The following is a 20578-nucleotide window of genomic DNA, read 5'->3' on the forward strand; positions in this document are numbered from 1 at the left end:
TATAACCGACCAACTGGTGTCACGGGGTAGGGAACAGCAAAAAACACAGAGGTGTTGCAAAATATGGAAGAAAATGGCTCCAAAACCGAGCGCCCAGTGTTCAGAACAGCCGAGCGCTAAAAACGCTTTAAACAAGCACCGCGCGCACTCAGCCGAGTGCGACGCGTGTAAGCAAAGAAAATAAAGGCGCTCGAGCGGAACGTCTTGTTCCTAGCACCTTCGTAGCAACGCCCGTTGCTACAACAGGCCAAACATACAAAAATGCAAAGTCGAAGCGCTCGAGCGGAACGGGTGTTCCGAGTCGAGCACTCCCGTAACAACCCTCGTTGCTACTACAGGCCAAAGGCAAGAACGCGCCAAACAAAGCAAACACAATGCTAAGAGCAAATTTAAACGGAGGCAGTAAAGGCACTTATCTGACGGAGCAGTGAAGAAAGAGGAAGTGTGTCGCAGCTGAGGATATTTATACCAGCGTGAAAGGAGGAACCTCATTGGATACTGGTTACCATGGCGGCGGCTTCATGGAACTTGTAGTTTTTCTGTTCATTTTTGTTTAACTTTGAACTTGCTGATTAATAAAAAGTGAAGAAAGATATGCATAATCCTCGCCTCCGGTCCTGCTATAGAATTCCTTGCAGACCATTCAAGCAGATCCACCACGTATGGCAGGGTGCCCTATATCAGATGCTGCCGTCCTGATTTCTAGGACTCTGCTGGGTCTCCAGAAACTAATGAATAGCTTTGAGGAATTCATGACTATACAGGGTGTGATAATTAATCAATCTAAAACTTTTACGATGGTTTTCAGCCAGACGCCCAGAAATGTAGAAGCTTTTTTATTCAGAACACGCCAATTACCACCCGTTAATTCATTTAGTTATCTTGAGGTCCTATTTTAAAGGTCCTGGGAACAGCACATTTCCATGGGCAGAAAAAAAATGTGTAGAAGCTCGGGTGGCATCTTAAGATTTGCTAGCAAACTGGGTAGTCGTCCTATAACAGTAATGGTGGATATCAATTGGGGCAGAATTTTACCTATGGCTGCCTATGGGACCGGTGTATCGAGATACACTGAGAGCACTACTCTGCAAACAGAGGAAAACAGGTTTTTAAAACAGTTGCTATGTTTACTCACTTCAGCATTCAATTACATATCAGGAGGATGGCCTTCTGTGTTTGGAGGGTGTGCTGCAGATGTGCCTCCTGCCATTATGGTACAGATTCTGGGACAAAGACGAAAATGCTTTTACTAAATAACTTATCTTAGATTGTTTAAAATTGGACAATGCCTCTTATATCCCCTGGCTTCCTTCAATACCTTGTTCAACATATATATAAAATTGGACTTGGACCAAGTTGTGACACTTTCAAAAAATTAATCAAGGATACGTTCCTGCAACATAGGTTGGACAGCAGGAGAGCCACCGAAATGATGAAATCTACAGATGGTGTTTATATGTCCCTTTGTCTCAAGGAAAGCTGTAAAGGGTGTTTATCTAGCATCACTAATAGGCAGCACCATTTCATTTTGATAAGATTTAGACTGGGAATGGTGCATTACCTAGAAGCGTTCCCTAAAAGGAGGTCTTATCCTACTGAAACAGTTTCTTCCCCTTGTGATGGGTCCAGCTAACAGAGCACTTTGCACATTATGCTGTTCTGTAAATTTTATGTACAACTTAGGATCTTTTATCTTAAACCCTATTTTATTGCTCAGAATAACATAACTCATCTGGCTGCACTGGAATTTGTATCTAAATTAAACAATCCCCATATGTGGTATAATGTGCCACTATATATTTTAAATGCTATTTATGTGAAGAGAAGCCTTATTTCTTAGATATGTACAGACCGGATATCAGCAATTGCATGAGTTGTGTTATGTTCTATTTGTTTTCATTATTTATGAATGTTGATATTACGACTGGGCTTGTATATAATGATTTATTTATGTACTTTTATGGTTATTCTCTGTTTGCCGAATAACGTTTACAAACTGAAACCGTGTGTTTAAATCTCTGACCTCCCTGTGAAATTCATGGATGGTAAGTAATACAGTATGAAAACTGTGCTGATAAATAATTGCTTAATTGCTTAGCCATATGTTAAAACAATCTGAGAGTATAATGTATATCCTAAAAGCCTGCAAAGGAAGCCTTCAAAGGGCTACACTCAAAGGCGTATTCCCTGCATGCGACTGTGCTTCAGTTCAATAGTACTGACTGGTGGTTTGCTTTATTCATTAGTCTCATGGATGGGTTAAGAGGCATCTCATTGAGGGTCTTTTTCCTTGCTGGGGCTGTACTTCTCATTGCTTGGGCTGGCTTGCTGCTTTGTCTGGCTTCATTTATCACAGTTAAGTTGATGAGGTGCTTCTGAGGCTGTGTCTGTTATGACAGAGCATGTGCTCCAACAGTATGTCTCCTGAAGGGGTCACTGTTTGCTTACTGTAGATAAATTAGCCATTGCTGAAGGCTGGCGTGATGTGTGCATGGCTGCAATTTTCATTACATTGGGCAATGTTATCTTTACCGTGGCTGTATTGCATTTACTTGTGCTCAGTGGCTGGTGACTAGGGCAGTTTTTCCACTTGCTCATGCTGAGTTGATGTTTGCTGTGGTGATCCTTCGCTTTGGTCTGGCTGTCTGTTTGCTTGATGTGGCAATATTTGTCCTTCTTGTGACTGGGGCATTGTTTTCTGTGGTGGCTTCCATCCTGGGTTCTCTGCTTGTGCTGGCTGTGTTACTGTTTGCTGTGGGGGTTGCCATTCTGTTTGCTGCATCGGCATGACACCTATATATGGTTGCCATGTAAAATTAATTGGTTGTGCTGCTCCATTTAGGGGCTGCTGCCCAGGGTACTGTTGGGGTACCATTGTGGGAGCCTGGGGCTGCCAATTATCACTCCTCATGGGCAATGCATTCTGTGATTTCCAGGTTGGAGCTTGTGGCTGCCAATTCAGTAGTACGGTTGCAAGGCCACCCTCAGAGGAAGGATTTTTGGGCTCAACAACATAGATGTACACACTTACTCCACCTAGGCAGAAACAAGAAGAGAGAAACAGATGAGACAAATGCAAAAACAGAAACAAAATTGCAATGGTTGTCTAGGAAGAAATGCTACAAGTGTGGAAAGAAAAGGTACTTGGAATAGACCTGTTGCTCAGGAGAAGATGCATACTACTGGAAGACAGTGGGAGGAAGGCAGCACTAAGCAAGTCTAGGCAGATGAAGGGTCCAACACAGATATCAAGCTTTTAACTGATACGAGTCCATGATCATTAGCTTTTCTTGGACATGCAAGAGTAGGACTACCTAATCCATCACCTACCTCTGCACATCTCTAAGTGAGATCGAGGAGGACAAATCACAAAAAGAAAATGAGCACTTCATCATATGCAATGTTCTGGTACTTCCAATCTTAAATCTATTACAACCCATTTTGGGTCACAGTGGAACACAAGCAGCTGGTACATCCTTCCTTGCATAAAAAAATGGGCACTCTAGGAATCCAGATGACCGTGGATTTCTAGTGACTCCTTGTTATGTCTGGTGGTAAAAATGGTAGAGGAGGCACGAACACCACTGATATGGAAAGCCACTGCAGATCCTGCACAACTCGACTCCATTGCTATGAAACCACAGACTGACATTTTGTGCTATTGTTATAATGCTAACTACTATCTTACAGCAAATAGGAAGGATCTAGTTATGGTAATGGTGAAGGACTGCTAAATAGGATTTGCTTCTGTGGGTAACAAAGTAGCGAGAGCAGCCTTAAATCGGACAGATTGGCGATACACCTTGGTGGCTAGTCGAGCAGGTTGAAACCAGACTCTTCTCGGTTTTCAGAGCACTTTTTAGCCTAACATTTTCTAAGTCACAGCTTTTGAATTTAGGCTATCTGGACATATTTAAAACAACCACCAAAGGTCAGGACTCGAGGGGGCACAACTTGGGTGGTTAGGACTCAGGCTGGGTCCAGATGTAGGAGCCTTTTCTGTCTGTGAGGCTCTGATCAGGAGGGGTGCCAACTTGCCCTTGGAGTCACTCTGGTAGTATTGGGTTCAAGTTATAAAACAGGGCTCAAGCAGCAGGCCAGGCCTCTGAGGGTTCCAAGCAAGCTCTAGGCAGAAGACCAGTCCATCCAGGTGCAGCAATGGAGTCTTGTGGAGTTCACAGTAGGCCTTAGCAGCATGGGGTCCTCTGATAGTCATTCTGCAGGTACAGAAAGTGAACTGAACAGTATATCTAAGGGTCCTATTTTTATACCTGGTGCCTTCTTTGAAGTATGAGATGTTTTTAGAGAATTTTCTTTGAACCACTTAACGATTCCTGATTAATTTTCCCGGGCTCCAAGCTGGCTGCATGAACAACGCAGGGGTGGCAAGTCCTTTGTATGAAGGCAGAGCACAGCATATTCAGTTGCAAGTGGGGCTGGGCCCAGCTCTGCCAACTATCCTGCCAGTGATGGCCCATCTAGGTACACCTAATATCTCTATTGTGTGCAGTCTGGGAGGAATATGCTTAGGGCTGACATATGCAATTAAAGGGGAGTCTTAAGGCTTGGCAGGACATTATATTGTCAAGTCAAAATGGCAGTTTAAAACTCCATTCAGGCTACAGTGGCAGACCGGTGACATGTTTTAAGGGGCTACTTAAGTGGGTGGCACAATAGGTGCTCCAGACCCACTGGCAGAATTTAATTTATAGGCCCAGGGTATATGGTATACCACTCTTCAAGTGACCTACAGGTAAATTAAATATGCCAGTCAGGTGTAAGTCACTTTTACCATGTTTTAGCACTGGTTAGCAGAGTCCAAAGCTCCTTCCTACACAAAAACAATCATTGGAGGCTTTTTCTTCAGTCTGTGTGTGCTGCAGGATGCAGCACACATAGAAGTGTAAAACATTAGAAGAAATAAAGATTTTTCTCTTTGTTGCACCTCCCATGGGGAGACATGAGGTTTACATCCCCAGGTTTACATGGTCTTGTACATCTGGGGATGCATCAAAATCCATTGGTGTTGCGCCGGGAACACCCACCGCAATGCACATAGAATGCCTCCCTAATGAAGAGTAAGAAAAAGGCAGTGATTTGCAATGCCTTGGCTTACTCCATATCTGTGAGGCCATACATAGTCACACAAAGTGTCTTTGCGTTGCCTCATAGATATGGCTGAAAGGTTTGGCCCACCGTTGCATCACTAAAAGTAAAGCAACAGTGGTGCAAGCCTCACATAGATATGTAGGAGAAGATTACCTTTCTCTTGAGACAAAGCTGTGGATCAGACCATATTGGCAGACCCTTTTGTCTGTTCCCTATCTCATTAACATTGCTGTCACCATCAAGCTATCCTATCCCATCTCTCAAAGGATTCTCAGGTTGTATTCTCAGTTGTAGTTTGAGCATTCTAGGTAAACACCAAATAGGCAGTAAATTGTGGCACACCACACCTTGTTGTCCTTGAGTACATGGACTTTGAGATAAGGAACAGGTGATCCAGGTCAGTGGTGTAGCCTCAGTGTCATGGACCCTTATGTAAGGAAGAAAAATGCCTTCCCTGACCACCTGTGGTTGGTATTAAACTATATAGCTATTTGAGGAGAGGTAACTCTGGTATCACTATGCATGCTGCGCAAATAATCACCTCAACAAGCTGCTCAGCCCATTCAGCAAATCCACTCCTTTCATATTCTTCTGCACAAAGAAAGGTAAATTCTACTATCTGGCCAATTGTTGGTTGACCAAATCTGTTAATCTCCTTCTACAAAGCAGAACTTTTTCCTGTGGTATACAAAAGCATAATCAGAAGCATTTCACATGTATCAAAGTAGTAAGCTTACTGGTGTGCACAGTTTTCAATTGCTTGTCTATTCACATACATTCTGTTACTACTCATGAAGGAAAGTGGCTTCTGACTTATTTAATCCTCTAGATTTTTACTTTTGCACATCTTTTGCAGGCTGTGAGCTAATGGTTGGGGAGTTGTTAGAAATGGGGTCTTTGGTTGGCAGTCAGGTTACCCCCTGTTCAAGCAAGCACCCCCACCCTAGTCAGGGTAAGTCACGCACAATCCAAATGATCCTGTGCCCACCGTCTGGTAGCTTGGCACTGAGCAGTCAGGCTTCACTTAGAAGGCAATGTGTAAAGTATTTGTGCAATAAATCATACAATAACACAATATAGCACCACAAAAATACACCACACAGAGGGTCATTCTGACCCTGGCGGTCGGTGACCGCCAGGATCACCGACCACGGGAGCACCGCCAACAGGCTGGCGGTGCTCCTAAGGGCATTCTGACCGCGGCGGTTCAGCCGCGGCCAGAAAGGGAAAACCGGCGGTCTCCCGCCGGTTTTCCGCTGCCCTACAGAATCCTCCATGGCGGCGGAGCGCGCTCCGCCGCCATGGGGATTCTGACACCCCCTACCGCCATCCTGTTCCTGGCGGGTCTCCCGCCAGGAACAGGATGGCGGTAGGGGGTGCCGCGGGCCCCTGGGGGCCCCTGCAGTGCCCATGCCAATAGCATGGGCACTGCAGGGGCCCCCGTAAGAGGGCCCCACGTAGTATTTCAGTGTCTGCAAAGCAGACACTGAAATACGCGACGGGTGCAACTGCACCCGTCGCACCTTCCCACTACGCCGGCTCAATTCTGAGCCGGCGTCCTCGTGGGAAGGTAGATTTGCCCTGGGCTGGCGGGCGGTCTTTTGGCGGCCGCCCGCCAGCCCAGGGCAAATCTCAAAATACCCTCAGCGGTCTTGCGACCGCGGAGCGGTATTTTGTCGGGGGAAAACTGGCGGGCGGCCTCTGCCGCCCGCCAGTCTCAGAATCACCCCCACAGTGTTTAGAAAAATATATAATATTTATCTGGATGAATGCAGGTCAAAACGATTAAAGATGCAATAAGTAAATGTTGAGATATCACTGAAAAGTGATATAAAGGCCCTCATTAAAACCCTGGTGTTCGGTGTTAAAGCGGAGGTAATACCGCCAACAGGCCGGCTGTAAAAAAACAGGATTTGTACCATGGCGATTACTGCCATCCAAAACCGCCACCTTAACACTCCGAGCGCCACGGCGGTAGCAACAAACACCTCGGCGGTCACCGCCAACAGACAGGCGGAAGACAATGTATCGCCCAACCCATTACAGCCCGCCAATCTGCCAGCTTTTCCAGGGCGGTACCAACGCCATCAAAAGCACGGCGGAAACAGTGTTTGGAATGGGAACCACTCACCTCTCCACACTCAACGAAGAACCAGGACGCCATGGAGCCCGAGTTACAGGTCCTGCCCATGCTGCTCTACCTCCTCATCTACCAGGAACATCAAAGGCAGCGGCGATTACCACGGTGAGTACTGCACCTACTACACAGTGGAAGGGGGGAGTAAAAAGAGAGTGACACACACATGCAACACGCAACACCCCCACCCTCATCCCCAACACCATACACACAAACACATGCAACAACATGGGGGGGAGTTTGAATTGTCCAATGTGGTGTAGTTTTGTTGTGTGTGTGAATTTTGAGCGCAGCGGTGTGTACCGCCAATGGTTTACCGCGGTTGAAAGACTGCTGCAGTGATTCACGGGTCGTGATACTGTGGGTGTATTCCTGTTGGCATAACGGTGTGGGTTTTGCTATCGCCAGTTTATCACTGACCTTTTAATGTGGCGGACTTGTGTGGGTGTCTGTATTGTGGCAGTATTCTCAGTGTGGGTCATAATACCCGTGGCGGATTACCGCCGCGGCCACGGTATGTTGGCGGCTGTCAGCACGGCAGTAGGCGGCATTTACCGCCACGGTTGTAATGAGGGCCAAAGTGTCTTTAGTCTTTTTAAAGGAAACAAAGTCTCTTTCAAGCACAAAGTACCTGGGTCGCGTGAAAAAATCTCCGCAAAGAACCGCAGAGGAGGAGAAGCGTGGAAACAAAGGGGTGTGCTTCGAGTTCTTAGGCCACACATGGCGATGCGTCATTTAGTTTTCACGCAGGGACGGCTGTTCATCGATTTCCGGCGCTCGGTCGTTGATCCTCTTTGGGTTGCAGGGTTTTCAGACGCCTCGGGGACAGTGCGTGGATTTCCTGCACTGGCAGGATGAAGTCACAGGAGCTTGGTCGATCCGGTGGGCTTTGCGTCAAATTTTCTACTGCACGACAGGCGCTGCATCGATTCCTATCTGGAAGTCGGGCTGCGTCGTTCTGGCTCGGCTGTGCTTCAATTTGGTGGGGCGTGCGTCAAATTTCCCGTTGCTATGCTGGCGCTGCATCGATTTTCTTGTTGCGAAGTCTGGCTGCGTTGTTCCGGTTCGGCGTGCGGTGAAACTTTCACCACGGTGTAGGCTGTGCGTAATTTCTGGCAGGCTGTGCATCGAATTTCGCAGCACAAGGAGGAGTCCTTCTTGAAGAGATGAAGGGGGTCACTCTGACCATGGCGGTAATTACCGCCATGGCGGTAATTACCGCCATGGCGGAGGTCGGCGGTAGCACCGCCAACAGGCTGGCGGTGCACCGCTGGGCATTCTGACCGCGGCGGTTCAGCCGCGGCCAGAAACGGAAAGTCGGCGGTGTACCGACGACTTTCCGCTGCCCGTCTGAATCCTCCATGGCGGCGGAGCGCGCTCCGCCGCCATGGGGATTCTGACACCCCCTACCGCCATCCTGTTCATGGCGGCTCTCCCGCCATGAACAGGATGGCGGTAGGGGGTGCCGCGGGGCCCCTGGGGGCCCCTGCCGTGCCCATGCCAATGGCATGGGCACGGCAGGGGCCCCCGTAAGAGGGCCCCAAAAAGTATTTCAGTGTCTGCCCAGCAGACACTGAAATACGCGACGGGTGCAACTGCACCCGTCGCACCTTCCCACTCCGCCGGCTCAATTCTGAGCCGGCATCCTAGTGGGAAGGTTGATTTGCCCTGGGCTGGCGGGCGGTCTTTTGGCGGCCGCCCGCCAGCCCAGGGCAAATGTCAGAATCACCGCTGCGGTCTTTCGACCGCGGTGCGGTGTTCTGACGGCGGTACCTTGGCGGACGGCCTCCGCCGTCCGCCAAGGTCAGAATGACCCCCGAAGTCTTTTTGGTCCTGAGACTTCAGGGAACAGGAAGCAAGCTCTATCCAAGCCCTTGGAGAGCACTTCTTCATCACAGCCAGAGAGCAGCAAGGTCGCAGGGCAACAGCAAGGCAGCAGTCCTTCACAGAAAGCAGACAGGTGAGTCCTTTGGGCAGCCAGGCAGTTCTTCTTGGCAGGATGCAGGTTCTGGTTCAAGTTTCTTCTCCAGGAAGTGTCTGAGTTGGTAGGAGCAGAAGCTCTGTTTATATACCCAAATGTGCCTTTGAAGTGGGGGAGACTTCAAAGAGTGGCTTAGAAGTGCACCAGTTCTCCATTCAGTTCAATCCTGTCTGCCAGGGTCCCAGTAGGAAGTGTGGCAGTCCTTTGTGTGAGGGCAGGCCCTCCATCCTCCCAGCCCAGGAAAACCCATTCAAAATGCAGATTTATGCAAGTGAAGCTGAGTATCCTGTGTTTGGGGTGTGTCTGAGTGAATGCACAAGGAGCTGTCAACTAAACCCAGCCAGATGTGGATTGTAAGGCACAGAAAGATTTAAGTGCATAGAAATGCTCACTTTCTAAAAGTGGCATTTCTAAAATAGTAATATTAAATCCAACTTTACCAGTCATCAGGATTTTATATCACCATTCTGGTCATACTAAATATGACCTTCCTACTCCTTTCAGATCAGCAGCTACCACTCAAACAATGTATGAGGGCAGCCCCAATGTTAGCCTATGAAGGGAGCAGGCCTCACAGCAGAGTAAAAACAAATTTAGGAGTTTTACACTACCAGGCCATGTAACTACATAGGTACATGTCCTGCCTTTTGCCTACACAGTACCTTGCCCTATGGGTTACCTACGGCATACCTTAGGGGTATCTTACATGTAGAAAAAGGGGAGTTTTAAGCTTGGCACGTACTTTTAAATGCCAAGTAGAATTGACAGTGAAACTGCACACACAGGCCTTGCAGTGGCAGGCCTGAGACAAGGTTAAGGGGCTCCTGAAGTGGGTGGCACAAGCAGTGCTGCAGGCCCACTAGTAGCATTTAATCTACAGGCCCTGGGCACATATAGTGCACTTTACTAGGGCCTTATAAGTAAATTAAATAGTCCAATTGGGTAAGATCCAATGTTACCATGTTTAAAGGGAGAGAGCATATGCACTTTAGCACTGGTTAGCAGTGGTAAAGTGTGCAGAGTCTTAAAACCAGCAGAAACAGTATCTAAAAAGTGGAGGGAGGCAGGTAAAAAGATAGGGGTAACCACCCTAAGGCTGTCAGGTCTAACAGGAGTGGTATCCACCAATGTCTTCTTTTTAAGCTGAGGTCTGCTGTTGTGCAACTAGTGCAAAAGGTTCTGGGCTAAAAAAACATGAACATAAACATCTGTGTTCACATGTGTGTGAGACTAGATGGCGTCTGAGATTGACATCTACCTCAGTCAGTATTTGCACACAAGTAGCCTGTCCCAAAGGGAGTATTCGCTGATTGATGCTGACCTGGTGTAAGCCTTAAAATATGATGAGACAATAATGTGAGTAGGTGCATTTGTAGTGATTAGTGGAAAGTGGGTGTGCTTCACTATATTATAAACTGTGGATAAAATTTACACCACACTACCGCTTCATGTTCATTGAGTCTAGAGACGAGCATGACACACTGATCATATGGTAAAAATGAATCCCCAGTGTAGATCCAGCGTCACTTTTGTCATGTCTGCACTCCTTCTGGCACTCCAGAATTTGTCATATTTCTCTGACTAAGCTTCTAATTAGGTTCCAGGCTTTTGTTCCCCATGCTAGGCCAGGCTAATTACTATACGTGCCAACAGGAGCATCAAAGGCCTCTGCACACAATAGATCAATTTGCTAGTGCTTGGACTTGCATCTGTGAAAGGAAAAGCTGGGGACAGAACCTCTATATAAAGGCTCCCCCAGGGAAGAGCAAAAGGGAAAGATCAGGTTTCTGCTGCCAATCACAGGTGAGGAAGGATGAGACAGCTGTGAAAGTTAGAGGCAAGGCTAATTGCCCATAAAAAGTCTTTAAGTAAACTACTGTAATTTACCATGTTGGAATGTCCCAAGATGCTGTGCAAGAGGATTGAGATGGGGTAAAATGATGATGTGTTATCCCAGAATTGGACAGAGGTTCAGCCCTTCTGAAACTTTCCGCCACACTTAAAACCCTCTGCAAAAGAAAGAACGGGAGAGAGAAGATGGATTTCACAGGCCTCTGATGAAGACCAGACCCCTATCTAGGGTTCTGGGGCATGCTGGATTTCATTTGGATGGGATTCGTTACATTCAGTTCCCCGGTGTTAGTGGTACTTGCCTGCTTACACCTTCTGAGAGATAGTGGAAAGATGGACCTGCTAGGGGCCCCTGGAATGGAAGGTTCCCCTGGACGTTTGATGGCTGAGCCTGCAGGGTGGTACCCTTCTCAGGGGGCCATCCCCTGACCTCTGCTATCACAGGGATGCCATTCAAGTGGCCATGGAGGCTATAGGACATGAAAAATGCAGGCATGGAGGGTCGTCTGCCTTGAGGGCTATAGGGTACCACTGGATGTGACCCTTGGCAGAGGAGAACACCAGGTTTACAATGGAGGACAGGTCCAGAGAAGGGAGAGCAAAGAAAACAAGGTATCTGAAAGATATAAACATTTAGAATCCAGAAGACCTGTGAGATCCCTATAGTGGCTAGAGCTGGCCACTAGCAGCAAAAGGGCACAAACAGTGTCCACATAGGCCCAACACTGAACAAGAAAACATCCAGAGAATTCTAGTCCCCCTGGGGGGACCAGGACCAGCAGTGCACAATTATTGTCTCTTGTTTTCAAGATACCTACTGGGAAGACCCAGGGCCAGTGGTGGCTGGTGACCTTCAAAAGTGGTAGGGCGTAATCCTTGGCTCAAATTCCAAACAGCTTTTTCTTAAAGGGTTCTCTCACACTTTCCTGTACTAAGTTTACTGTCTCACTCTGACTCACTCAGTCTCACTTGGCCTAACTAATTCACACAGTGTCACTCATTCTACTCTGGCCCACTCTATCTCACTCAAGCCCACTCATTCTGAATTACTCAGTCTTACCATTACTCAGTCTCGCACACAGTAACACTCAGTTACACTCACTGTCATTCTCCCTCACTCACTCACATTCATTGTCACACATACTGGTCCTTACTGTTACTTATTCTCACTCACTCTGACTCATTCCTTCACTGACTCTCTCTCACTTTAACTCACACACATAGTCACACAGACATCCTTCACAGCGCTGGAACGGCACAGGCACCTTCATGCACCTGTGTCAGCAATCAAACAATGTCACTAGCTGCCTCAGTTTGTTGCTGCACCCAAAGCGGGTCTGCATTTTATTTTTATTATCTCAAGAGTGAATATTCTTAATACAATAAAAATGTACCGACCACAAAATAAGGAGGGTGTACTTTAGCTGTGCAGCCCATTAAGGAGTGGTGCCACTGGTCCAGGGACACCTATCCATCAAACCAATCCATCCACTCAATCATCTATCCTTTCACTTATCGATTCCCCCTTTCATCTGTCCTTTCATCCACCCATTCAATCGTCCGTCCATCCTTTGGCTCATCCATCCACCCTTTTGATCCACCTATCCATCCTTTCACACCATCCATCATCCACCCTTTGGTTCATCCATCTATCCACCTTTTCACTCAGCAATCCATCCATATACCCATCCATCCAACCTTCGTCCCATCTATCCATTCATCCTACATCCATCCTTTTACCCTTTCACTCAGACATCCATCCTTTCACTCACTCTGTACATCCATCCATCAATTCACCCTTTCACTCACCCATCCATCCATCCATCCATCCATCCTTTCATCCAGACATCCATCTACTCTGCTTTTTTTACTCATCCATCCATTGTTTTACTCATCCATCTTTACATACATCCTTTCACTCATCCATCCACACTTTCAATCCATCTATTCACTCGTTCACTCATGCATCCATCCATTATTTCACTCATTCTACCAACCATACATCTTTACTCTCATCATCCATCAACCCATCTTTTCACTCCATCCGTCTATTCATCCACCCTCCCTTTCACTCATACATTCTTCCTGCCTTTTACTCTTCCATTCGTATATCCATCCTTTCACTCATTCATCAGTGTATCTATCCATCCACACATATTTTCTTTCACTCACTCACCCGCCCAAATTAATTATGTGCCTTTGCCTGCTGAGATGCATACAGAAGATGCCCATCAAGAACCCCATCCCACTGTAGCTGTTAAAGGGGTGGTGGACTGATGCAGGCAGTAGCTAATTCTATGTCAGGACCGGAGGCTTCGGATTATGCTTCTCTTCCTTTACTGATCAAAACACAGCAGCCAAAGAGTTAACAACAGTAAACAACAAATCCCATAAACATTAGTAGTCCAGACTGCCCAATCCCAGGCAATCCTCAACTATAAGAGTCTCCATGACAACCGCTCCTCCTCTTTCTTTGCTGCTGCGCAGCCGAAGTTGAGGCCCCTTTTTTCTTCTATTCAATATTTGTGTTGAGATAAGTACTGTTTGCTTATTGTTTTGTTATTTCTGGGTCCCGTGGAGTGGGAGCAGGGCGGAGCGGCACTCGATCGTCGGGAGACGAGAGGTTTGTCTTCCTGATTTATTAGTGACTTTTACAGCAGTACGCGCATCGGGAGCGTTTACTGTTCGTTCCCGATCGTGCTTCACAGTTGGGAATTGCTATCTCCGCCCGTGACGCAGTTTAGTCAAGTAACACTTCGTTCGCGGGGCGAAGAGAGATTGGATTTACTTGGTCTCCAAAGGAGACCGATCGAGTGCTGCGCCGGAGAGCAGTCCGCTCTCTATTTTAACTCTTTTTCCGATCCACGCATGCGCGGAGTCGGAGGTTCCGATTTTCATCGTACTCTCCGTCTCTGCAGCACGCGGAGCACATTCAGAGTTATTCTGCCCTCAGGAATGCCCGACGGAGCGAATAAACGTTCAGGCCTCACCTAGGAGGATATTGCAGGTGCTCCCTCCACATTACTTTGGGCCCTAACATATAATATAAATAAATAAAAAATTGCACATTGTGCAAGGATTGATTACACTCTTTATCAAAGTGTTCCTTTACCTGCTGGGGTTGCCTCCCCCCTTGAACTCCATTTGTATCCTGCCATGGCTTATTTTGCTGGGGAGGATGAATATTATCAAGAGGAAGTGGAAGGTCCCTTCCCTGAACAGATGGAGGAGAGATTGGTGCAAGCCCTTGGCCACCATGTTCAAGATTCTGTCAATCAAGCTTTAATAAAAGCGCTTAAACCATTTACCAGACCACTGGTCAGATATGGACAGAGAGAATTGATGGGACCCCCGCCTTCTGGGTCACGAAGCAATGAATCTCAATCCAGAGATCCTGGTTTATCAATATGGGACCGGCGGGTCCTTTATCTTCAGGAGAGATCCTTTCCCAAATGGCATTGGCAGTGCTCAATGATCATGCATACAGTTCGGATCTTCTCCCCCCTTCGGAGGGTCTTCCTACTCCTCCAGGGACGCATAAGGAACTTTCTCAATCTTCCGACTCTCACTCGGATTCTGATGTTTCAGAACCTTAACTTTCAGGCAAACGCACACGGAAATCTAAACGCTATGCCTGTGAAGAGGTATCCCTCCAGGGGAATCTACTTTTTGACCCGGAGAACATTATTCACCCAAGGTCGACGGAATGGGTCCCTTGCACTGAAGTAGCCCATTATGTATAGGATAGACTTCGCAAGGGTTTTGATAAGGATGTTCGTAGTATTCTTCGGTCGGAATGCCCCTGTCCCTCTCTTGTGGGTAAGGTGGCTGACACCCCAGAGCTTGACCCCATTGTGGCGACATTTCTTAAGAAATTTACTAAAGACCCTAAAAAAGGGCTGGATCGTGCCTGGAAGGGATACCAGGATAAATTACTGGACCTGTCGGGTCCCATTACAAAGATTCTGGATTTAGCTGTGCAAGCTAAGGAGACCAATTCGATCTTAGATCCTCAAGCTGTTCTTGAATGGGCCCAAAGAGCCATCTGCCTTTTAGGTAATGCAAATTGTGCCATGTCTTCCGAACGCAGACAATCTTTCCTCATGCGGATAGACCCTAAATTAGCGGAGTTGGCACCCACGGAACCGGGCCCCCTAGAGTTTGTGAAAGACTTGGGCAAGTACGTCTCCACCTTTACAGCCCTCGACAAGGCCCAATCCTCCATGAAACGAATGTTCACAGGTGGCCTTTTTACCAGGGCCGGACGCTATACAGGTCGAGCGCCAGGCCGTGGTTTCCAGTAGACCTCTCCCAGCTATGCTCCTAGAGGTCAAGGGTACTACCAACCTTCAGGCTTCTATCCCTCCAGAGGCCGACGAGGCCGTGGATGTGGCTTCAGAAACCGAGGTTCAGATCGTGCCCAAGATTCCTCCAATGCAGGTGAGAATTATTCAATTTTCGGATGTGATTCTTGGGGGGAGATTGGAGAGACATGCTCTAGCATGGGGTCGCATTTCGCAGGATCCTTGGGTTCTTCAGACTGTCCGGGGTTACAAACTAGAGTTTTACAACACCCCTCGACAGAGTTGCACCCTGTTTCCTCTCCTTCTTTCCCTAGCAGAAAGCAATTTTATAGATGCAGAAATCGAAAGTCTTCTGCACAAACAAGCGATTGTATCTACAAGTCCTCATCCAAACGGTTTCATCAGTACCATTTTTCTAGTTTAAAAGAAAGGAGGAGGCTTTTGCTTGGTGTTAAATCTGAAGGATTTCAATCATTGGATATTCTACCATCATTTCAAGATGGAGGGTATCCATATGTTGAGGGACCTTCTTCAAGAGAAGGATTGGTTAGTGCGTCTAGATCTCAAAGACGCCTATCTTTCAGTTCCCATTTTTTCCCCACATCGACGGTTCCTTCAGTTTCAATGGAAACACCTATGGTACGAATTCAAGGCTCTCCCCTTTGGTCTGTCCTCCGCCCGTGGTGCTTCACGAAACTTCTCCGTCCGGTGGCCTGATTCCTTCGAGAAAGAGGCGTTCGCCTCATCATCTATCTCGACGATATTTTGATCATGGCACAATCCAGGGAGTTGGTCTCTCTTCATCTCTCCTGTGCGATTCAAATTCTCCAGGATCTGGGGTTCTTGATCAACAGCGAGAAATCAGTAACGGTTCCCTCGCAAAGTATAGAATTCTTAGGTTTTCAAGTGGATTCTATTCAGGCTCAGCTCAGACTACCTTTAGCAAAACGAGCCTCGATCAAGAAAGAATTACGGAAAGCCCTAGTCTCTCCGACTATGTCATTACGGATTTTAGCCCGACTGTTGGGGCTTCTGGCTTCCTCCATTCAGGCGATCTTTCCGGGTCCGTTGCACTACAGGGCTCTCCAACGTCTAAAGATATTGCACCTGCCCAACAGTCTCTCTTATACGGATCAGATTCCGTTATCAGAGGAAGCAAGGACAGAGATTATCTGGTGGCTTCATCACATGGAGGCTTGGAATAGCAGAGCCATCTTTGCATCCTCGCCGGAAATGGTCATAGAATCAGACGCCAGCCGCTGGGGCTGGGGAGCTCGTTGTGGCTCGGTGGAGACGGGGGGCCGTTGGTCCTCGGAGGAACTAAACCTCCACATCAATTGTTTAGAGCTGCTAGCGGGAGCGTTTGCGATTCGTTCACTCTCTCCCGACAAAGCCAGCTGTTGCATCCTTTTGAGGATGGACAATGTATCAGCAGTGAGATATATCAACCGCCTGGGAGGCACCAGATCTCACATGCTAGCGGAGATTGCCAAGGACTTTTGGCATTATTGCCTTCAGAACCAGATACATGTAATAGCGGAGTACATTCTGGGTCACGCCAATGTGGTGGCGGACTGGAATTCACGTTTTTTGAAGGACAGCAGCGATTGGATGCTGCACCAATCATTGTTTCAGAAACTCTCGGAGAGATGGGATCCCTGTGTAACAGACCTGTTTGCGTCCCGGCTCAATACCCAACTTCCGAGATTTTTCAGCTGGAGACCGGACCCAATAGTTGTGGGAACGGACGCCTTTCTCCAAAATTGGTCTCACAGCATTCAGTATGCTTTTCCCCCTTTCTCTATGATTCAGAGGGTCCTTGCTCAAGTAAAGAGGCAAATGGCAGATATAGTGTTAGTGACACCGCTCTGGAAAGCCCAAGCGTGGTGTCCGGTGGTGATGGCACTATCATGTGCCCCCCCAGTACGTCTGCCGTTATTCCCGTCCCTCCTTCTGGATCCATTGGGATCTCCTCACCCTCTAGTCATTCAGAATCAGCTACATCTCATGGCATGGAGACTTTCAGGAGATGATGGCAAGTGCCGGGAGTTTCAGGAGACTCTTTGTTCTTTTTGTCTCAATCCTGGGCCCCCTCCACACATAAACGATATGAATCATCCTGGAAGAGATGGGTGGGTTTGTGCAGTGAATGGGATATTGATCCCATGGGGGGCCAGATTTCCATGATAGCTAATTTTCTCTCAGAACTAGCTACACAGGGTCTCGCCTACAGAACGGTTAATAATTTCAGATCTGCAATTTCGGCAGGACACCCCCATGTGGATGGTAAACCTGTTGGTGAACACCCTTTGATTTCCAAAATTCTTCGAGGTATTCGAATGGTAAAACCTCCTCAAGCACGTTATTCAGTTTTGTGGGACGTTGATGTTGTCCTTCGTTTTATTAGGTCGTGGCCTTGCAATGATGATTTATCACGTAAACAGTTATAGGCCAAAGAGACTGTTCTTTTGTGCCTTATTTCATGCAGACGCGTTTCAGATGTAAAGGCTTTGGATCTGACAGGTAGAGTATTTACTCCTACGGGAGTTTCCTTCACTATTTCTAGAAGAACAAAGACTGCATCAAGATGTATTTCTTATACAGCTTTTCCTCATAATCAAAAATTAAGTGTGGTTCAATGTTTGAAGGTTTATGAGAGTTTTACCTGTGGGTCTCGAAGAGATGCAGGAGGTCAGTTGTTAATATCCCTTCAGAAGCCATTTGGTCCTGTCTCGTCGGCCACGTTGGCTAGATGGGTCAAATGGCTTTTGGGAGAGGCCGGTATTGATACCTCGGTATTTGGGGGTCACTCTATTAGGGGAGCTATGGCTTCCAAATCCTTTGGAGCGGGTTCCAGATTAGAGGATATCATGGCAGCGGCAGATTGGTCTTCAAATAGTAAATTGAAAGTATTTGATCATAAACCCATTGTGGATATAGCATCTAATGTGATGGATCAACTTTAAACTAGCATAATCCAAATCCTCCGGTCCTGACATAGAATAAAATAATTTCTAGCTATCGCGTCGAGAATTTTCAATTCTATTAAGGACAGGGAGGCGGGAATTATCCCACCCGTATTTTACTGACAATTGCAATGTCTGATGTTTGAATATTCACATATAAATCTGTGATGATGAAGTGCATTCAAATTCATGTTCCCCCCCCACTTAAGATTAATTAATTTCCAAAGGTATTATGGTGCGTTTCTTTCTATTTAGGTAGCGTTTCCAAGGGTGATTGAAGTTTCAGGCTGGGATTTAGATTTTTCCTGTTGTGTTTCCGAGTTCGCCAGCATGTTCTGTGGCAAGTTTGAAGGATTGAAGTGTGATTCATCTATCGCAAAGAAAGAGGAGGAGCGGTTGTCATGGAGACTCTTATAGTTGAGGATTGCCTGGGATTGGGCAGTCTGGACTACTAATGTTTATGGGATTTGTAGTTTACTGTTGTTAACTCTTTGGCTGCTGTGTTTTGATCAGTAAAGGAAGAGAAGCATAATCCTCGCCTCCATGTCCTTAATAGAATTGAAAATTCTTGACGCAATAGCTAGAACTTTTTTGACTGCATGCTTACCTCTTAGTCCCCTAGTGCAATTGTTGTCCATAGCTTGTTACTTGCCTCTCTTGGGGCTCTATGGTTGAGATCAGGAGCACCCTGTTGTGCTCAGCTCCATGTGTTTTTTCAAAGTGAAACCAAATGCAGCACTAAACACGTGTCACTGCAAGAAGAGCAGCCGCCTGCACCCCTCCTACAGCCTGCCCCTCTGTGATGACCAACAAATTGTTGCCACCCACTCCCTCATTGTCTCATCGGCCTGCCCCACCCCCAGCCACTGAAGTGAATGGAGGTTTGTAAGTCCTCCCAGGGCCACTGATCACTCGCTTTCTAACTCAGCTCTCTCTCTCCTCTGTTGTAACTGCTGTAGCTTGTGCCTGCAGGTCAAAGAAACCGTCACATGGCTGGCACTTGCGCAGTAGGACATCTGCAAAGTTCACCAGAGTTCACCCAAGAGGTTCAGCACACAGTCTCAGAACAGTAATTTATTTTCAACTGCTCTGTATTTATTTTCCCTGTGCTTGCCTCACCTCAGAGGGTGGCAGAGCAACGTCCCTTTTGCACATGAACACCAATTGCACCTTCCCAGGGCCCTAGAGGTCATGCACGAATGCACAGAGAAGCAAGCAGGAAGCAAGCATGGGGCCCTGCCGGTAGTAATGTCATTGTTCCCAGAGCTCCCAGTTCTCAGGGGCCGACCAAAGATGCAAACAGCGAGTGCTGCTGCACCTGGGAGCATTTCTTGCTCCTGGGGACACAGCTCTCTAATGGCTCATGAACAGAAAGGAGCCCACCTGCAGAGCCTGAGTGTTGCTGGTTGCCCTCCCCACTCCCTGTGCCTCGGGGGATCAGGAGGCGTCAAACAATGCCAGCCCCACCCCTGTGTCCAGGATTCTGGGTGGGCAAGAAGAACACAAGCTGGCTCCCTGCGTGGCCCATCAAAGGAGCGGCAGCCAGCCTTTAAAAATAAAATGACGCACTACAAGGCTGCATGTTTAAAAAAATAAAAAGCAAGCATCTTTCTTTGGGCCGCGAAGCTGCTCATCAGTTATATCAATCAATCAATCAATCATGGTATTTATAAAGCGCGCTATGTACCCGTCAGGGTTTCGAGGCGCTGAGGGGGGGGGGTTATACATGCCTAAGGATATAACTACATCTCAAAGGTACCTGTGAGGGGCTGCAAATCTGCATTTTTGTCTTCAGTGGTGCCCCAGAAACTGCAGGGGCACCACCAACAAGTGCATGCAGGTTGTGGGAACTGCCGCAGAGCTGCAGACTCCATTGGAACCTCAATACAATAGATGAAAGAGAATTCTTACTCCTGGATCCACTATGGAAAATTGATTATTTGATAGTAAATAGTAGAATCAAGTTTAACTCCCCCACTCATTACACTTATACAGCAACTATTGGGTGCTCTATAATGATCTACCTTATTCAGTTTCCAATATTATCTCTGAAGTAAACATCATTGCTACCGCCTTCAGTGATCGAAAACTGCTGTCTCTTAAGATGGAGTCTTGTTTGACTGGTGTGGGCTCATGGTAGTTGAAAGGGGGTTACTACGAGTTTTGAGATGTCCACTGGTAGCACTCATTGGAGGCAAGTTAACATTAAAAAATTAAAAATAAACATTTA

At 47.1% G+C, this 20578-nt stretch overlaps 1 protein-coding gene across 1 annotated transcript in view; it reads right to left on the bottom strand.

Moving 5' to 3' along the window:
* Window positions 1–567: 567 nt before the first annotated feature.
* The window catches only part of LOC138246542 (uncharacterized), a 126075-nt gene continuing 106064 nt past the window's right edge, over window positions 568–20578 (bottom strand). Inside the window, exon 5 of the mRNA XM_069201205.1 lies at window positions 568–3036. Within this exon, the coding sequence (XP_069057306.1) occupies window positions 2573–3036 (464 nt within the window). The 3' untranslated portion in view covers window positions 568–2572. The remainder of the gene's footprint in view (window positions 3037–20578) is intronic.

This window comes from Pleurodeles waltl, chromosome 7, assembly GCF_031143425.1.
Source record: "Pleurodeles waltl isolate 20211129_DDA chromosome 7, aPleWal1.hap1.20221129, whole genome shotgun sequence".
Taxonomy (NCBI): Eukaryota; Metazoa; Chordata; class Amphibia; order Caudata; family Salamandridae; genus Pleurodeles; species Pleurodeles waltl.